The sequence below is a fragment of the Mastigoproctus giganteus genome, chromosome 14 (assembly GCF_048544385.1).
Source record: "Mastigoproctus giganteus isolate SK-2022 chromosome 14, ASM4854438v1, whole genome shotgun sequence".
In the NCBI taxonomy this organism is placed as follows: domain Eukaryota; kingdom Metazoa; phylum Arthropoda; class Arachnida; order Uropygi; family Thelyphonidae; genus Mastigoproctus; species Mastigoproctus giganteus.
In genome coordinates this window covers 83332424-83353734 of record NC_143588.1, presented here as the reverse complement: position 1 = coordinate 83353734, position 21311 = coordinate 83332424, and the positions used below count along the sequence as shown (strand labels likewise).

The window sequence follows — 21311 nt, the reverse complement described above, 5'->3', positions numbered from 1 at the left end:
GTGGAAGTGATTCTTGCACTGCTTCTATTGAAATGAGCAGAAGCCTGAAAAACAAGATGCAGGATATTTCAGAGACTGCTGGGAGTCATTGCGGTACAAGTAAACACATGGGTTGTGTTAGGGTAGCTAGAAATAGAAACAGGTGCATGTATACCTGCGTGTACACCAATGCTAGGAGTTTAGTAAATAAATTTGATGAATTTGAGGTATTGCTCAAAACATCAAAGGCAGATATTGTTGGGATATCAGAGACGTGGTGTCACACAGATATAAGGAATGCGGAACTGGAATTTGGGGAATACAATGTGTATAGAAAGGATAGACAGGACAGGAGGGGAGGAGGGGTTATGCTATTAGTTAGGAAACACAAAATCCAAGGAAGTGAAGCCAGTCGACATCGATGGACAGGGCAGTGTCGAGTCAGTTTGGTGTGACATAAGCATAGGGAAATCAAAATTGAGAGTAGGAGTGTGCTATAGGCCTAATGACTCTGATGAGTATAATAAGATATTGTACAGGGAAATAGAGTGGGCCAGTAAATCAGAGAGTCTTATAATGGGGGATTTTAATTTCCCAGATATTGACTGGAATTTGTGGGTTGGTCACTCACACACTAGCAAGGCTTTTGTGGATTTATTGGATGATTGTTTTCTACATCAGCATGTTCGTGCGGCAACAAGAGGGAGCAATACTCTTGATCTGATTATCAGTAGTGATTCTTTATGCATTAAGAATCTGCAGATAAATGAACCACTAGGTGGCAGTGATCACAGTGTGTTGAAGTGGGATTTACTCAAGGAGGTAACTACCATCAGAGGTAAAGGGAAGGGTTTTTGTTTTCGTAAAGGCGACTATGATGGTCTGAGACAGTATTTAAATTCTATACAGTGGGACCAACTGATGATGTTACCAACAGCAAACTCAAAATGGGAAGCATTCAAGGAACTAATCTTGGAAGCTACCAGGCTTTACATACCAACTAAGAAATATTGTTCAAGGTTTAGGCCTAAATGGTTGTCAGATGAACTAATGAGACATGTGGCAGAGAAGAAAAATGCATGGAATACATACAAATTAATGGGTGACATGGAAGCCTATGATAGATATAAGTTGGTCTGTAACCAAGTCACAAAGGAGATTAGGCAGGCAAATGCAGACTACGAAAAATCCTTGGCAAAGGATGCAAAGAAAAACAGAAAAGAGTTCTTTACCTATTTAAACTCAAGAAGGAAAGGGATGAATCAGATTGGTCCACTGGATATTGATGGTTCAACAGTTGAGGATCCTGCTCAGGTGGCTAACAATCAAAACGAGTATTTTGCATCTACATTCACGCATGAGGAGTTATTCAGGAAGGAGAATGAGGTAGGTAAAGTAAACATTGGCAGTGAGCTAGATGATTTTGTAATAACTGAGAGGAAAGTGGAGGAGAGATTGTTGAGGATAAACATAAAAAAGGCACCTGGGGTGGATGGGATCTATCCAGTTATATTAAAGGAGGCAGCAAAGGAAGTAAGCAAACCCCTAGCCATAATTATGAGAGCTTCTTTGGACTCAGGGGAGGTACCCATAGACTGGAGATGTGCAAATGTAACCCCAATTCACAAAGGAGGATCAAAGGCTGACACAAGTAATTATAGACCTGTTAGTTTAACTTCTGTTCCAGGTAAATTAATGGAGGCACTGGTTAAAGAAGCACTGCAGGATCATCTGGACAAGAATTCAGTTATAGCTCAGACGCAGCATGGTTTTGTTAAGGGCAGGTCTTGCCTGACCAATTTGATTGGATACTATGATGTAGTCACAAAAGAACTGGATGCAGGGAATAACTTTGATATTATATATTTTGATCTTAGAAAGGCTTTTGATACTGTTGCACATGGAAGACTGCTGCACAAATTGGAGCAGTGTAGCATTGGAGGCAAATTGCTGCTATGGATAAGGGGATGGTTGAGTGGCAGAAGACAGAGAGTGGTAATCAATGGACACTGCTCAACGTGGACTAATGTTATTAGTGGAGTTCCTCAGGGTTCAGTGCTGGGTCCGTTGTTGTTTTCGGTGTTTATGAATGATATTGATGATGGTATATCAAGTTTAATGTCCAAGTTTGCAGATGGTACAAAGGTTGGCAGGGTTGTTAAGGACACTACTGACGCTATGCTGCTGCAGCAGGATCTGGAAAGGTTGAACAGATCGGCTGAGAGGTGGCAAATGAAGTTTAACATTGACAAATGTAAAGTACTACATATGGGAAACAGTAACCACAGAGCAACGTATCAACTCTGCGGTACTACACTGACAGTGGTGGAGAATGAAAAGGACCTGGGGGTAATTGTGCAGGCAGATATGAAGTTCTCTGAGCAGTGCAGACGAGCTGCAAGACGAGCTCATGGTGTCTTGTCAATAATATACAGGAATTTTTCTAGCAGGGATAAGGAGGTGATTATTCCCTTGTATAAGGCATTGGTTAGGCCACATCTTGAGTACTGTATACAGGTCTGGAGGCCTCATTTCAAGAAGGATGTAGAGCTGCTGGAACGGGTACAGAGAAGGGCAACAAGATTAATGAATGGAACAAAGGGTTGCTCTTACGAAGAAAGGCTTAAGTTTTGCAAATTACAGAGTCTGGAGGCTAGGCACCGGCGAGGTGATCTGATAGAGGTGTATAAGGCTTTGAATGGTTTGAGCATGCTCAATGCCAATGGGATTTTTCATCTTGCTCAGAATAATCACCTCAGAGGGCATAAATTCAAATTGAGGAAGGACGGATGTCGGATAGATGTGTGGAAATTTGCCTGTGGCCAGCGGGTGGTTGGTTGGTGGAACCGATTTTCTGCTCAGAATAATCACCTCAGAGGGCATAAATTCAAATTGAGGAAGGACGGATGTCGGATAGATGTGCGGAAATTTGCCTGTGGCCAGCGGGTGGTTGGTTGGTGGAACCGACTTCCATCACTTGTTGTTGAAGTTGATAGCGTAAACAAATTTAAGGCTCAACTGGACAGGTATTTTGAACGAACGGATCGGTGAAATGGGAGTGGTGTGTTTTTTTTTTTTTTTTTTTTTGGCTGATGAATAAGCTTGCTTTCTTGCATCATATGCCTCTACTAATGCTAATGCTAATGATATCAAGAGTAGGAGACCGGCAGAATTGCTTAACAAGTACAGGTCACTGTTGAAAAAAAGCCATGAAATAGGGTTGAATTTGAAAGTGTCTGCAATTCTGCCCAGATACGATAGGAGGGAGTATATGATGAGAGCCTTGTCGATCAATTCGGCCCTGGAAAGATTGTGCAAGGCTCAAGGGGTAGAATTTTTTTTCAGCCTGGACTGTACTTGTTAACAGGAGAGATTGCTTCTACAGGGATGAGATACACTTAAATAGAAAGGGTGCAAGAATTTTTGCTGATGCTGTCGAGGCACTGTTAGGAGGGTCGGAAAACTGCTAGTTGGGAGGGATACAAGGACTAATAAATTAACAGTAGCCACTGGTAGGGGTGAAAGTGATTCTTGCTCTGCTTATATTGGAATGAGCAGAAGCCTGAATAACAAGATGCAGGATATTTCAGAGACTGCTGGGAGTCATTGCGGTACAAGTAAACACATGGGTTGTGTTAGGGTAGCTAAGAATAGAAATAGGTGCATGTATACTTGCGTGTACACCAATGCTAGGAGTTTAGTAAATAAACTTGATGAATTTGAGGTATTGCTCAAAACATCAAAGGCAGATATTGTTGGGATATCAGAGACGTGGTGTCACACAGATATAAGGAATGCAGAACTGGAATTTGGGGAGTACAACGTCTACAGAAAGGATAGGCTGGATAGGAAGGGAGGAGGGGTTATGCTATTAGTTAAGAAATACATAAAATCCAAGGAAGTGAAGCCAGTGGACATTGCTGGACAGTGCAGTGTTGAGTCAGTTTGGTGTGACATAAGCACTGGGAGATCAAAATTGAGAGTAGGAGTGTGCTATAGGCCTAATGACTCTGATGAGTACAATAAGAAACTGTACAGGGAAATAGAGTGGGCCAGTAAATCAGAGAGTCTTCTAATGGGAGATTTTAATTTCCCAGATATTGACTGGAATTTGGGGGTTTGTCACTCACACACTAGCAAGGCTTTTGTGGAGTTATTGGATGAATGTTTTCTACATCAGCATGTTCGGGAGGCAACTAGAGGGAGGAATACTCTTGATTTGATTATCAGCAGTGATTCTTCATGCATTAAGAATCCGCAGATAAATGAACCACTAGGTGGCAGTGATCACAGTGTGCTGAAGTGGGATTTACTCAAAGAGGTAACTACCATAAGGGATAAAGGGAAGGGTTATTGTTTTCGTAAAGGCGACTACGATGGACTGCGACAGTATTTAAATTCTATACAGTGGGATCAACTGATAATGTTACCAACAGCAAATGCAAAATGGGAAGCATTCAAAGAACTTATCTTGGAAGCTACTAGGCTTTACATACCAACTAAGAAATATTGTTCAAGGTTTAGGCCTAAATGGATGTCAGATGAACTGATGAGGCATATGGCAGAGAAGAAACATGCATGGGATACATACAAATTAACACATGATACGGAAGCCTATGATAGATACAAGTTGATCTGTAACCAAGTTACAAAGGAGGTTAGGCAGGCGAAGGCAGATTACGAGAAAACTTTGGCAAGGGATGCAAAGAAAAACAGCAAAGAGTTCTTTATTTATGTAAACTCTAGAAGGAAGGGGATGAATCAGATTGGTCCACTTGATATCGATGGGTCAACTGTTGATGATCCTGCTCAGGTAGCTAACAAACTAAATGAATATTTTGCATCGACATTCACTCATGAGGAGTTATTTAGCGAGGGAAAGGCCAGAGGTGTATTCAACTCTAGCAGTAAGCTAGAGAATTTTGTAATAACTGAGAGTAAGGTGGAGGAGAAATTGTTGAAGATAAACACAAGAAAGGCACCCGGGGTGGATGGGATCTATCCAGTTATATTAAAGGAGGCAGCAGAGGAAGTAAGCAAACCCTTAGCCATAATTATGAGAGCTTCCTTGGACTCAGTGGAGGTACCCACGGACTGGAGATGTGCAAATGTTACCACAATTCACAAAGGAGAATCAAAGGCTGACACAAGTAATTATAGACTTGTGAGTTTAACTTCTGTTCCAGGAAAATTAATGGAGGCACTAGTTAAAGCACTGCAGGATCATTTAGACAAGACTTCAGTTATAGCTCGGACACAGCATGGTTTTGTTAAGGGGAAGTCTTGCCTGACCAATTTGATTGGATACTATGATGCAGTCACAAAGGAACTGGATGCAGGGAATAACTTTGATATTATATACTTGGATCTTAGAAAGGCTTTTGATACTGTTGCACATGGAAGACTGCTGCACAAATTGGAGCAGTGTGACATTGGAGGCAAATTGCTGCTGTGGATAAAGGGATGGCTGAGGGGGAGAAGACAGAGAGTTGTAATCAATGGACACTGCTCGTCGTGGACTAATGTTATTAGTGGAGTCCCTCAGGGCTCAGTGTTGGGTCCATTATTGTTTTCTGTATTCATAAATGATATTGATGATGGTATATCAAGCTTAATGTCAAAGTTTGCAGACGATACAAAGGTAGGCAGGGTTGTCAAGGACACTACTGACACTATGCTGCTGCAACAGGATCTGGAAAGGTTGAGCAGATGGGCGGAGAGGTGGCAAATGAAGTTTAACATTGACAAATGTAAAGTACTACACATGGGAAACAGCAACCCCAGAGCAACGTATCAACTCTGTGGTACTACATTGACAGTGGTAGAGAATGAAAGGGACCTGGGTGTGGTTGTGCAGGCAGATATGAAGTTCTCTGAGCAGTGCAGACGGGCTGCAAGAGTAGCTCATGGTGTATTGTCAATGATATACAGGAATTTTTCCAGCAGGGATAAGGAGGTGATTATTCCCTTGTATAAGGCAATGGTTAGGCCACACCTAGAGTACTGTATACAGGTCTGGAGGCCTCATTTCAAGGATGTAGAGCTGCTGGAACGAGTACAGAGAAGGGCAACAAGATTAGTGAATGGAACAAAGGGGTGCTCTTACGAAGAAAGGCTTAAGTTTTGCAAATTACAGTGTCTGGAGACTAGGCACCAGCGAGGTGATCTGATAGAGGTGTATAAAGCCTTGAATGGTTTGAGCATGCTCAATGCTGATGGGATTCTTGCTCTCGCTCAGAATAATCACCTGAGAGGGCATAAATTCAAATTGAGGAAAGACAGATGTAGGATAGACGTGCGGAAATTTGCCTTTAGCCAGCGGGTGGTTGGTTGGGGGAACAGACTTCCATCCCTTGTCGTGGAAGCACGAAAAAGCGGGAAATGCAAGTAAAAAAATCTAAAACCACTGTATAAGACGCACCCAGTTTTTAGACTCCAAATTTTTCGAAAAAGAGTGCGTCTTATACATGGGGAAATATGGTATATGTATTTATATACATGTAAATTATTATTTTAAACTATAAATTTACACATATTAAAATTTATATAAATCAAATTCTTTCGATGATGAATGTTAAATATGTAATAATAAGAAAGTCACAAGCTAATCCTGCTGATACACGAGTTGATGTTTTTTTAAATATTTTGCAGCAACTATGTTGTAAATATTAGAATATTTTAACCAAATAGTAAAAAAAAAAAAAAAAAAAACACCATCAAAACCATGTGTTAGATATCACTTACATATATTCAAAAAAATTGTAACTATTGATTTTAGAAGTGATTTTATTAAACTGTTAATTACTGTTTCATGCTTGTTCCTGTTACTTTTGATTTCAAAAGGCTAAGGACTTAAGTACTTTCTAAATAATCTGCATTGTTGTAATAATGTACATCATTTAAAGAACTGAAAATGGCTGCTGTTGTGAATAAAATACACATGGAAACAATAAAGAACAAAGAATGAAAAACAATAAAATTAGTAATTGGAACTGATCTCAGTGGTGTTCAGAATTTTTTTTTAGTAGTTTAGCTTTAGCTTAGCTTTTAAATATTTACCACATGACAAGTAAGGGTCATAATTGTAATTTGGAAGTTGTACAGTATTCTACTGACTCTTTCCTGCAAATAAACATGCTTCTACCAATTAAAAAAAGTTTGTACTAAACCAGATCACATGATTCTTTATGGAATGTTCAATTTAATGAAACTGTACTTAGGTGAAGTAACTTATTATTTAATAAAAAAAGAAATTCTGATTTCATATAGTGGTAGAAATAAATTTTATAATTTAGAATTTAAAGGGAGGAAACTGAATTTCCAAGTTTTACTGGCTTGTTCAGTCTATGTTAATGTTATGTCAAGAACATAAGAAATGCTATTTTATTGTTTCTTTAGTTATAGATAGATAGATATAATGTAAAAGTGTTCATCTGTCCATTATGTTTGTACTTACTGATATGAAGAGAAAAAGAGAAAGAAAGACAAAAAAAAAAAAAAATATATATATATATAGTTTGGTGGATTATTCCATAAAAATTACTTTCACTTTGAATTTCCAATATTCAAATTATACTTTTTTCACATTCTTTACCTTTACATGGATAAATGACAAAAAAGTTAACTTGACACTCAAGGCAAAATGTCATTAAGGATTTGTCAGAAAATTTTAAATGTGACCCAGTGCAATCAATGTGATTCTAATTTATGCTAGAATAAAATGACTAAGTGTATGTTTAATTACATACCTGTGCAATTATGCAACTTGCAAATAATGTATCCATGTGATAAATATCTGATACTGAGACAAAATGAAAGCTAAAAAGAGGACTCACAGGCTTTATACTGCAAATAATAATGTCTATTATTTCAGGGTGTTTGATATTTCAGCAGTAATCCGCAGATTTCCATATAACCATAACCAAATAACCATACACATTTCCTTGAAAAGTGTGAAATTCAGATAAAAGAATAATAATATAATATACTTTAAGCCTCATTATTAAAATTTAATATCAAAAATGCATTAAAACTATTTCTAATTGCTTAAAATAAAAATATTACTAATAACATACCCACAAGGGCTTCAATGTCAAAAAAGAGAACATGACTATCTTGATCTTTAGGATTAGTCCGTAATCCTTGTATCATTAATGGAGATGCCCTAGATTTCTGACTGTCGGAACCATCACCAATCATGCCCTGATGTTGAGAATGTTGAAGTTGAGGATTCTGGAGTTGGTGAAGCCCTCTTTGGGCAGCATGGCGAATAGCTGCTAAATTACGATGACGAAGACCACGAAATAAATGAATAGCTGGATTTGTCATCCGATCCCCAAGGTTAACTATATTTTCATCACAGGCACTTAATATTTCTTCTGCTTGTAAGCCTGGAACCACTCTATCCAAATGACCTTTAAAATCAAAAGTTGTAAAAAAATTGTTGAAAGTACAATTTCTGAATTCTCTAGTTATTTAAGAAATGATTGTGTACATTTCAACTAATTATGGAAAAATATGCCTCTCATTCCTATTTTGCAGCTGTGAATTCAGCATATTCATAATGTAAAGATAGTTAATATAACTATTTACTTACCCTTGCCTCATTCATATCTCATCCTTATAGCAAATGCTAAAATTCATTATCTAGGTTATGATGACATTTCTGGATCTGCCTGATAAACATATCTGGCAGAATCCAAAAATGCTCTGAACTTTCCTAGATGAGGTATCAAAAGAAATTTGAAGCATGGGGGCAGTTAAACTGAACCAACTACGAACACACATGATAACTCCTGGCCTCTGAATGTCTCTTATTCCACAGTTGTGTTCAATGTGGAAAATCTTGGTTTGCATATTCCTCTCTGAAATTTCCTAGCCAAGTATTATTTCTGTGTTTGCTGATTCACACACCTAGATTGCTCAATGCAGCATCTGTCACAATATCAATTCAGAGGAAGGGAGGGAGGGGAAGGGCATCTAGTATCAGCTTTTTTGTTGTCCACAAAGAAAATCAGTGCTGTGTCATTTGGCTACACTAGCTACCAGTTCATTCATTCTTGGATGGTGCACATAGGCAATATAAGGTATAAGGTATATTCGGGTCAAACAGCACCTGGTGTTTCTCCCATCTCCGCGTATGCACATTGTATCGGAAACAGAACACTGTCAAGCCAAAGATTTAAAACTGTGCGGGTTGTGTAAAATGTTGTGCCCATTGTTCCTCTGGCTTATTGGCCGCCGGGCCCTATTGGGAACTGCCTTGCCCATACCCTGCCATGTGTTACCAGTAAGTGATACTCTGGCAGGTCCTGCCACCTACTTTCCTGGGATTTCAGTGGCAAGGACTTAAAAAAAAAAAAAAAAAAGGTTGACGTGATCGCGGTTGATTTAGGTAAGATTTTGTTAAAGTGCGCTGTGTGGGGTTGTACACTGAAAGAATGAGTTCTAGGAGCCTAAAAGGTCAGGCAAAATTTTGTTGTAATTATAGGCAATATAATGAATTAGTCAGTTAATGAACACTGAGTCACAACTGACTACAGCCTCCGTAGCCGAGTGGGCAAGAGCGGGAGTGCAGTAGCACACGCTCTTTGAGTAGACCGGAGTTCAAGCCCCTGACTGCTGAATACGGTCGATCTGCCAACCCGCACTGGACCAGCGTGGCAGATTATGGTCCATTTCCCTCAGCATGAATTGTTGAGGAGGCTTCCATCCTGCAGTGGGTTGATAATGGCTGCACTTTATTTTTTTATTTTTATTTTTTATTTTTTTTTTTTTGAGTCACAACTGACCATTGCTGTAGCTATTTTGCAGTTTGTGACTAAGGAAAAGTAAATAGCAAAATTATAAATTATCTTTATAATTTTATAAATGAAAATTTGACAGAGGTTCAGTATATGCTACAAAATGGATTAATGATGATGTTTGTGAAGAGGATCCAGACGTTCTAAAAAGAACAATGAAAAGAGGAAAACACATCCAGAAGGATGGAGGGAGGCACCATGGTGGATTGTTGGTTTGGCCATCACGAAGACAAATTATTGTTGGATCATGTAGAAAATAGCAATCTATAAAATTATAATAAGTAAAATAAAATGTTTTTTACACAGTTAAAAGATCAAACAATAATGAAATTAAGAGGAGAATAATATGATTGAGGCAATTTTGGATAATTCTGATCCTGAGATAGCCAAGTGATTTTTTATGGTTAAACCATATGTAATGTTATATACATATAATGTAATTTTAAAGGAGGAAGATTCTTTCCATATTCAATGGAAGCAGGCAAATCTTAAGCCAATCAACAATGCCAATATATTAGAAAATCTCATTACATTTTAACAATTCCTCATATTAGCTGATTGCCCTACTTTCAGTTTTGGGGAAGATATCAACAGTTACTGGTGAGCAGATTCCAGATTTATTATATAACACAGCTTGCCTCTCAACCTATACACAATATGGATTCAGGATGGGATGCAGTATACAAGATATCATAGTAGATTTTTTGCAGATTTACATAAATGTTCAAGATAAGTATGCCATTATTTTTAAAGATTTTGAGGATGGCTTTTGAGAAAATATGATAACTTTAAGTAAACTTAAATAAGTATATGTAAAGGCTATAATTAGCAAAATGTTATAGTGACTTGTGTGGAATAATGAAAGATTCCTTGAGTTCTAGGTCAAAGGCAGTCAGAATTGTGGAAAACATTGTGGATAATATGATGGAATTAATATTTGTTTATGTTGATGATCTTGTGACTGAGGAATTAGAATAGTGGACTGGATTACATAAACTGACTATATCTTCAAGAAAGTGTAAGATAATTCACTTAAAGGGAGTGAAAGTTATAATAGGCATCCTTTGGTAAGACCTCTTAGGTAAATACAGTTTAACTTCCCTATAATGAATTTGATAAATCCAGCGAAAAAATTCGTTATAGAGAAATTTCGTTATACAGAGAATATCTTTTTTATTGGAAATTGTTATCTAATTAGAAAATGAAAAAGAATCTACATTTATTATTAATGTATTTTATTTCAAATATACTCATTTAAATTACATTTACACAAATTTCTCCAGTAAGTATCGCAAAAAAAAAAAAAAAAAAAAAAATTTAAAAAAAAATAAATAAATAATCGGTAATTTTCGTTTACACAGTACTATTAAAAAATAGTCTGATTCTCAAAGAAAACCTCAACGTTTATTCAGAGCATTAAAAACATTATCTGGAACATTTTCACAAAACTGTAGACCCAGATGAACTGATTTACATGCATGAATCATTCTTCGTGAGTTCTCTTTTCTACGGGTAGTTCTGATGTGTCTTCAGCATCATCGTTAATTTATTCGTGATCATGGCCACGTCTAACACTGTTCAGCAGTACTTCATCTTCATTTGGATGTTTTGTTGTAGCCAGATCTTGATCTACATAAACATAACCATCCAGTGTTATATAATTTTCAATGTTTCCAGATGATTCTAATAATGTCCAAACGTTTCTCAGTTGTGAAAGCAGCAGTTCATCTTGTTCGGTTGTTGTTCGACTTCTGTATACAATGCATATCCTATAAGTGATCAACAAGATTTTTCTTTTGTTATATGCTTGTCTAGTTTTAATATCCATTCTTCGAAAATATCACTTGTCATCCATGCTAATGGAGTCACTGTTTAAAGATGCATTGCAGGATCATCTAGACAAGACTGCAGCAAATAATTCAGACCCAGCATGCGTTTGTTAAGGGAAAGTCTTGTCTGACAAATTTGATAGGATATTATGATGTGGTTACAAAGGAAATGGATACAAAAAATAATTGTGATATCATATACTTGGATTTCAGGAAAGCTATTGACACTGTTGCGCATGGAAGACTACTGTACAAATTGGAGCAGAGGGGTATTAAGGGTAAGGTGCTACAATGGATAAAAGGATGGTTGAGTGGGAGAAAACAGAGGGTGGTAATCAATGGGTGCTGCTCTTCGTGGACTAATGTTATTAAAGTCCCACAGGATTCGGTGTTGGGTCCACTGTTGTTTTGTATATTTATCAATAATATTGATGAAGGTATATCAGGTTTAGGGTCAAAGTTTGCAGATGATACAAAGGTTGGCAGGGTTGTTAATGACAGTAATGGCAGTGTGCTACTGCAACAGGATCTAGAAAATTTGGGCAGATGAGCTAAGAAGTGGCAACTGAAGTTTAACATTGACAAATGCAAGGTACTGCACATGGGTAGAAGTAACCCCACAGGAATGTACCAACTGTGTGGTACTACACTTAAGGTGGTAGAAAATGAAAAAGACCTGGGAGTAAACGTGCAATCAGATATGAAGTTTTCTGAACAATGCACACAGGCTGCAAGAGCAGGTCACAGGGTTTTGTCAATGGTATACAGGAATTTGCTAGCAGGGAAAAGGAGGTGCTTGTCTAGTTTGGTCAAGCCAAGCCTTGAGTACTGCGCGTACAGGTCTGGAGGCCTCATTTTAGGAAGGATGTAGATTTGCTTGAGCTTGTACAGAGAAGGGCAACAAGATTGGTGAGAGGAATGCAGGGATCCTCTTACCAAGAGAGGCTTAAGTTCTGCAAATTGCAGTGGCTGGAAACTAGGCACTGTTATTGTTGTTATTGTTATTTGGATTTTTAGGAGCATTAGCAACTAAGGCCATATTGCTCCGGGATATGCGGTGGTCATTCCCTGACCTTCCCGCATCCTCCATATTTGGTGGTGACGGGCTCGAACCCTGGTCTAATCAAGAAGCGTGTGTTAGGCACTGCTGCTCCTTCCCACCTGGCTACGGAGGCGCCAAACTAGGCACCTGCGGGTGATCTGATTGAGGTGTGTTAGGCCTTGAACGGGTTGAGCACACTGAATTCTGATGGGATTCTTCCACTTGCTCAGATTACGAACCTAAGGGGGCATAAATTCAAATTGAGAAAAGACAGATGTAGAATAGATGTGCGGAAATTTGCCTTTAGCCAGTGGGTGGTTAATTGCTGGAACAAACTTCCCTCTGTCGTTGTGGAAGTTGATAGGTTAAATAAATTTAAGGAGGAACTGGACAAACATTTAGAAAGAATAGTTGTGTGAATTTTTTTTTTTTTTTTTTTTTGGCTGATGCTACATAAGCTCATACGCTTGCTTTCTTGCATCACATGCTACGATTAGTATTACTATTTTGTGCCTCTAAAACACCTTGGGTTTTTTGATTTTCCAATGACTAAAAGTCTTAATTTTTCACTTCCTGTTATATTGGCTCCAACTAGTACAGTGATTCTTTTATTCTTTGTTTTCTGCCAAAACATTTATCATCCTTAAATGCAAGTGTTCTATTAGGTAAACATTTAAAGAATAAACCCATTTCGTCAGCATTAAAAACATCCTTAGGTTCATATTCTTCCATAATCTTCTTTAAGGTGTTGTTCCTCCAACTATTGCAATCTTCTTCACTGACATCAACACTTTCTCCACAAATAACCTTTTCCACAATTCTGTGGTGCTTTTTAAATTAATCTAACCACCCAATGTTCACATTAAATTCTGTGTCCAAGGGACTGTGCAAATTTCAGAGCTTGTTGCTTAATTATTGGATCTGATATTGGTATATTCTTTTCACATATCATTCGCACCCATTTTAGAACAGCTTTACCAACATCTTTGTATATACACAACTTAATTCACTTCTTGTCTGCTCCACCTTCAACTGTATTTAAAATTGATTCTCGATTTTTTAAAATCGTAGATAACCTGCTTGCGGGTATGCTATATTTCTCCACAATATTTTTTCTTAAAACTCTGGTCAATATCATGAAGAATCTCGACTTAATCATTAATACTTAAACACTTTCTCTTCAACACTATTTCTGCAATGGTAAAAATTACTCAGCTGCAGCTCACTGCCGATATATACACCGTGCAGCCACCGCAAACTTCGCATGTGCTGGCCATATAGTGAATTGTTAGTACCACCTACTCAATGACGTTCACTTGTCAACAGTATCACGTGATCTTTCCTATCAGTCACTTTAAAGAAATATGACTTTGTGAATTCCTTTTATTCTGCTTTCATTCATATATACACAAAACAAAATTTATGGTTAATGTATGATTTGTATGTTACTTTTCAGAAGGGAAAAAAAAAAAAAAAAACCGAGAGCATATAGCCTATGTTATTGATGACAAATTGTTCTAAAAGAACAAAATTGAAAAAAAAAAAAAAAAAAAAAAACTATCATATAATGATTGACAAGAAGGTCATGTGGTACAATTAAGGTGAGAGGCAAATGCCACTCAGTAGGTGTTACTAAAAACCAACTACTGAAGCATTCTATGTATTGCCACTGCAGCGCACTAAAGGTTTACCAGCAGCGAATTTCGTTTTCCCCTTAGCCAAAATCAATTTACAAATCAACCCTATTTATTGCAAGTTTATGACCACTTTTAAGAAAACCCATTTGGTTTTATAACTGTAACAAAATGAAACAATGGCCACAAGTGCTCACTAAAAGGATGATTAATTTTAGAATTAATTAGCATTAGCATCTAGAATAGATGCTAATGAGGGAAGGAGGGAGGGAAGGAAGGAGGGAAGGAGGCTGTATTATATTTGAGCAGCTGTTTAGCAGTAAATGCTTGAAAATCTTTAAAAATGCCTTTGCTAATTTTTCTAAAAATTCGTTATACAGAGATTAACACTGCTATATGTGGTTAATTTTAGGTGTAATTTCGTTTCAAAGTGCAATGTTTTGGAAAAAATTCATAATATAGAGAAATTCAAATAGAAGTTCGCAATAGAGCTGTTCCACTGTAGATTCCCTATAGTAATGCAGTAAAATATCTTGGTGTTATAGTGGAAGAACATCAGCTTTTTGTTTAACATATCAAGTTTATATTAAAGAGAAGACTAAAAATAATTCTTCCAAGGGTAAGGAGGGTTGTAAGAGTTACTTGGGGCCTCAAGAGGAGGTCTCTGAAGTTGCTCTATGATTGTGTTTTCTCGAGATTGACGTTACAAGGTAATTAATGGCACTACCAGGGTTTGTATTGTTGGTCTTAACAAGGGTTTGTTGCACCATCTAAAGAGGTGTTTCTTAACCTTTTTTTAATTATCGCCCCCTAAAGGGCTTTTTTAGACAATTTTTTTCCTAATCATCCCCCCCCCCTTGAAATTTTAAACAAGAAAATACTTTATGCTTATAAGTATAAGGAGTACATATATACTTTATAAGGAGCCTGATACTCCTTATCTAAAAGTTCAATGTTTAGTATAATGTTAGTAAGTTTAATTCTGATATCTCCTCTTGAACCTATCAATTCTGTTTCTTTCCTTTGTTAATATTTTATTTACTGAACTACAAACACTTTCAATCATATAAGATGTTGGAAAACAAAAAAGTACTTTGGCCATTTCAGACCACATTGTTGGATAAAGAAGTTTAGTTGTTTTTTATCCCCACAACTCAGCCATTCTACCTTTTTCGAATTTATATTTGCATTCTTCATTACATTTTAATTCAATGAGTTCTTGAATTTCTTCACTAGCAGATCCAGCATCGTATCCAATTGGAGCCAACATCCATGGCTCCACTTCAAAAGAAAATAAATCTGAAAATCTGTTTTTCATATCACCTTTTAAAGAACACAAATTATCTGAATAATTCTTAAGATCATTCTCAGTGAGAGATTCATTGATTTCAGCTAACTCTTACATACCATGAAATTGTTTTCTCATTAAATTTCTTTCAAACATTTCCAGTTTTTCAGTGAAGGCTTTTAATACGCATTTGCAGTCTATCACCGTAATTAATTTCCTATGAAGTGATGCTTCATTAAGTTTTTGAAAAATCCAAGCCATATAGTGTATGTTGTTTTTGTGTTTGCTCCTCTGCTAAATCTTTGTCTCCTTTGCTTTCTAAAAAAACTAATTATTGTATCAAAAAGCTTTACAAATCTTGTTAGACAGTTTTCCTTAGAAAGCCATCTGAATTCTGTATGTAAAAGAAGCCTCATTCTTCATTATCAACACAAAATTTTCTGAAAAGGCAATCATATTTGTTATGTGACTTCATTTTATTGATGGTTTTAATAACTATACTAGGAGATTGATAAAGAACTGGACTAATATTTTTTTGCAACCAGATGATGTAGGTGCACAACGCAGTGTACTGCAAAAACTTCAGGACATACTTCCTTTAGGTGGCCTATAAAACCTCTATGTCTTCGAACCATGGAGGTAGCACCATCAGTCGCACAGGATACCAAATTTTCCAATGGTACTTGTTTTTCATCAAACCATGTTTTTACAGCAGCAAAAATGAATGCTCCAGTATAGTCAGTTTCTAAGGATTTTACAAACAACATCTCTTCTTCCATATTGTAGTTTTAAATGTTTTTCACCAACCTTATGTAGAAATAAAACACAAAGAAAATGAAAACTGGAATCTTGATAACTATGTATTTATAATAAATTATATTTGCCTGTATTTACAATAAATTATATTTAACTTTACAACTAAAATATATGAAATATACATTAAAATATACTGGGTTAAGAACAATAAAATACATTAAAATATACTAAATTAAAAGCGATAAAACCATAGCTTTCGAAGGCTCCTGCCTTCTTCTTCAGCGGTATTTTCTTTGTTCTGCGGTGCATTTTTAAATACCAGCAGGTTCACGGTACTCATCATGTGTTTCATTCCCACGTGTTATGGAATCGGAAGTGACTCAAGAGTGGGTCATGTGGGACCGTTCATCCCTTCTGAGGATAGTAGCCTCAAAGAGGGGATGGATCCGCGTTCCTCTATCTCTATTAATGTTCACTGTGGAACAGATCCGCAAACTCTCGAGCCACTTGCAGTCCCAGAACTTATGCGCCCGATCGGTGATGATAGCCTCGTCCGGGGAGATCTGGTGCTGCTTCTCCAAAAAATGCTCGGCCACGGCGGACTTACCATAGTCCGCACTTCTTATTGCCTTAGTGTGCTCCCCCAGACGATCTTTGAGACGGCGTTTTGTTTCCCCTACATAACACTCCCCACAATCCGGGCATCTAATACTATATATGACCCCACTTGCATTCTCTTTTTGAATGGGGTCCTTTACTTGTGACACGATTGTGTGCAGCCTCCGCCCCGGAAGAAGCTGCACACAATGCGTCTGATAATTTCTAGGTAATTTATAGGCAGTCCCACATATGCACTATCTGGTTTCTTAGCCAAATTATTATCTCCATTAGTAGGACTTTCTGAATTTAGTATTAAGGACAGCAAAGACTTTGCGCATTTTATTAGAAGCCAACGCATAGAAGAGAATGAAATTATAATATCTTTCGACGTGAAATCTCTATTTACGTGTATTCCGATTGACCATGGAGTGCGTTGTGCACACATGGCCTTACGGAGAGATACTACTCTAAATACTAGAACACAATTAAATTTAGAGGATATGGGGGAGCCTCTCAAGCACCACTATGGTGTTTGATAATACTATGTATAAGCAGGTTAACAGTACAGCCATGGGCTCCCCCATTAGCGCAATTATAGGTAATTTAGCTATGGAGGAGCTTGAGGCTAGAATATTTAATGTTAGTGTTCTCCCTATGCGCCCCTGGAAAAGATACGTAGATGATACGTTTTCAATTATTCGAAAGGGGAGTGAAGATCAGGTGTTGAATATTTTAAATGGCTTCTACCCATTCATACAATTTACCTCGGAGGCAGAAGAAGGAGGAGTTTTGCCGTTCCTAGATGTGTTGGTCTGTAGGGAAGATCAACAACTAAAGACTAAGGTCTATAGGAAATCGATGTGTAAAAGTCAATATTCGCACTACAATTCAGCTCAGGCCAACCATCATAGGAACAGTGTGGTTAGAACATTAGTTGACAGGGCAAAATCACACTGTAGTACCTCCGAGGATAGGAAGGTAGAGTATGAAAGCGTCACGACGGATCTTACAAAATGTGGCTACCCCCAGAGGATTATAGAAAAATATATTAAAGGAAATCAGAGGAGAGGCGAATCTTTTACACCAGTATCCACTGCATATATTTCCTACTATCCGGGTCTAACCGATCATATAACTAGAATACTAAGAAATTATCAGACGCGTTGTGTGCAGCTTCCGGGGCGGAGGCTGCACACAATCATGTCACAAGTAAAGGACCCCATTCAAAAAGAGAATGCAAGTGGGGTCGTATATAGTATTAGATGCCCGGATTGTGGGGAGTGTTATGTAGGGGAAACAAAACGCCGTCTCAAAGATCATCTGGGGAGCACACTAAGGCAATAAGAAGTGCGGACTATGGTAAGTCCGCCGTGGCCGAGCATTTTTGGGAGAAGCAGCATCAGATCTCCCCGGACAAGGCTATCATCACCGATCGGGCGCATAAGTTCTGGGACCGCAAGTGGCTCGAGAGTTTGCGGATCCATCCCCTCTTTGAGGCTACTATCGTCAGAAGGGATGAACGGTTCCACATGACCCACTCTTGAGTCACTTCCGATTCCATAACACAAGAGAACGGAACACGTGGGAATGAAACACGTGATGAGTACCGTGAACCTGCTGGTATTTAAAGATGCACCGCAGAACAAAGAAAATACCGCTGAAGAAGAAGGCAGGAGCCTTCGAAAGTTATGGTTTTATCGCTTTTAATTTAGTATATTTTAATGTATTTTATTGTTCTTAACCCAGTATATTTTAATGTATATTTCATATATTTTAGTTGTAAAGTTAAACATAATTTATTGTAAATACAAGCAAATATAATTTATTATAAATACATAGTTATCAAGATTCCAGTTTTCGTTTTCTTTGTGTTTTATTTCTACATAAGGTTGGTGAAAAACATTTAAAACTACAATATGGAAGAAGAGATGTCGTTTGTAAAATCCTTAGAAACTGACTATACTGGAGCATTCATTTTTGCTGCTGAAAAAACATGGTTTGATGAAAAACAAGTACCATTGGAAAATTTGGTATCCTGCGCGACTGATGGTGCTACCTCCATGGTTCGAAGACATAGAGGTTTTATAGGCCATCTAAAGGAAGTATGTCCTGAAGTTCTTTTTAAAAAAGAACTACTACACATAATACACGTGGGCTGTCTCGAGTCGAATGGGATTTCAATAAAACTACAAGCTAGGTATTTATCCAGATATTGTCGACACTTTCTTTTCAGCACTTCACATGATTGTTCATAGGTTGAATAACTACAAAGAATTAAATAATAAAATATAAACTATTTTTATTTAACTCTCATAGCCCATGTCACTCACAAAAGCACTGTGGATCAAAAATAAACAACTTCCACAAGGAATAATAAATCAATTCTAATTGTCACTTAGAAAGTAGAAACAATAGACTGAAACATTTCCTCATCCCATCCATGCCTCACATATTGACCAATGAAACAGAGTAAATAAATAAACCACTTCCACCATGCATGCTGCCGCCAAGGCGCAAATTGCCAAGGATAGCGGAGATATTACCTATGAAAGCACTTAGACATTTAATGCCTATGAAAAGCAAAGGTGGTTGAATTAAATTATGCCCACTATTTTTCTTTTATCAAAATTTCTTTTTCACTCCTAATATACCTATATGTTAAAAATCAGTTGTCTCATGGGAAAAGAAAACCCAATGAGAGAAATTAAATATTAAGGAATAAGATGTCGTCGGGTAGGGTTGAACTTTGGAGAGCCACAAACCATTGTAATACTCATGATTTTTTTGTCCCCCCAAAAACCAATTTTTGCTCCCTCGGGAACAATATCGCCCACGTTGAGAATCCCTGATCTAAAGCAATGCCTTCAAATTATGACTGAAAAAGGTGCAAGCAGATTTAATGATTCCACAGGGTTCTGAAATATTCTGTAAAAGAAATGCATCTTTGGAGTGCAGTGTAAAGTGAATGTTGTTGTTGAAGAAATTTTATGCCTTTGAGAGGTTAAGAATTAAATAGGTTTGTGTTGTTGTTGTGTTTGTTATTTGGTTTTTAGGAGCATTAGCAACTAAGGCCATATTGCTCCGGGGATATGTGGTGGTCATTCCCTGACCTTTCGCATCCTCCGTATTTGGTGTTCACGGGGTCGAACCCTGGTCTAATCAAGAAGCGTGTGCTATGCACTGCTGCTCCTGCCCACCTGGCTACGGAGGCGCCAGAATTAAATAGGAACTACAAGTCAAGTTTTGTGGTAAAATTGCTCTACTAATTCAAATAAGGGAAGATACGATATTCTGCCGAAGTTCTATTGACTTAACAACAAGATATGTATGTATTTTATTTCGGAATTATTTAATTACTGACTGTTCATGGATCAATTAAACAAATATTATTTAATTTTTTTTTTTTTTTTTTTTTATGAAAACCCCAAACACGAGAGGTATTAGAACCTATAGTACTTAGTACCATGCTTAGGTTGGAGGTTGAGAAGACGAAAGAAGATATTTGTTGACATTAGACTTGAACTTCTATAGACTGTTAATTTTCAGGAAATACGTACGAAGGACGGTTGTTCCAGAAAATGGCAGTTGAATGAATAAACGAGGAAGATGAAAAGTTGGTTCTGTGAGTTTGAAGTTGAACGGTAAATGGATGTTGGCGGAATGTGTTCAGACTGTTTTGAAAGAGAGAGTGGGAATTATAGAAGCCAATTCTGAAGAACAGTGCCCATGTAAGTATCTGTAGAAAAGGCATGCAGCAGAAACAGTATGTCTATGAGACAGTGAGTGAAGAGACTCTGTTAGAGATGAGTCATTAATTAACCTAACTGCACACTTCTGAATGGAATCTAGAAGCTCAGAGAGGTTTGGGGGCACAACCCCAGATGTGAACTCTCTGGGGTGGTGCCCCCTCTGTACTCTGTACAAATCGCATATCCACCCTACCATTCCATGGTAGGGCGGATATGCGATTTGTACAGAGTGAACAGCTGTTCGGAAAAAAGTAACGCTGAGAGCGAAAGAGAAAAACCAAGTTTTTTAGATGCAGAGGAAGCAATATTTGTAATGTGCTTATGCCAAGAGAGAGATTAGTCAGGGTAATCCCTAATAGAGATATATAATCTTGCATATAAATTAATGTCACCGAAGATAAGTATAGGAAAAGAAGAATCCTTTGCGAGATATAACTATCTCGCAAAAAGGATTCTCCTGCATTTTTAGAAGGATTGAAATCAACTAAGTTATCTTTGCCCCACTTGAGAATTACTGAGATATGAATTTAAGGAATTGGTAGCAGATATTCGAGAAGTTGAAGCTGTGTGCATGGCAATGTTTCTCAAACTGGAAGGTGGAATGCAATGTGCTATCATCAGCAAAACTATG

At 37.5% G+C, this 21311-nt stretch overlaps 1 protein-coding gene across 1 annotated transcript in view; it reads right to left on the bottom strand.

Annotated features, from left to right (window-relative positions):
- Positions 1-21311, bottom strand: part of Rbcn-3B (WD repeat-containing protein Rbcn-3B) — a 357208-nt gene that overhangs the window by 159809 nt on the left and 176088 nt on the right. Inside the window, exon 17 of the mRNA XM_090389262.1 lies at positions 8055-8393. Coding sequence (XP_090245388.1) covers positions 8055-8393 — 339 coding nt within the window. The remainder of the gene's footprint in view (positions 1-8054; positions 8394-21311) is intronic.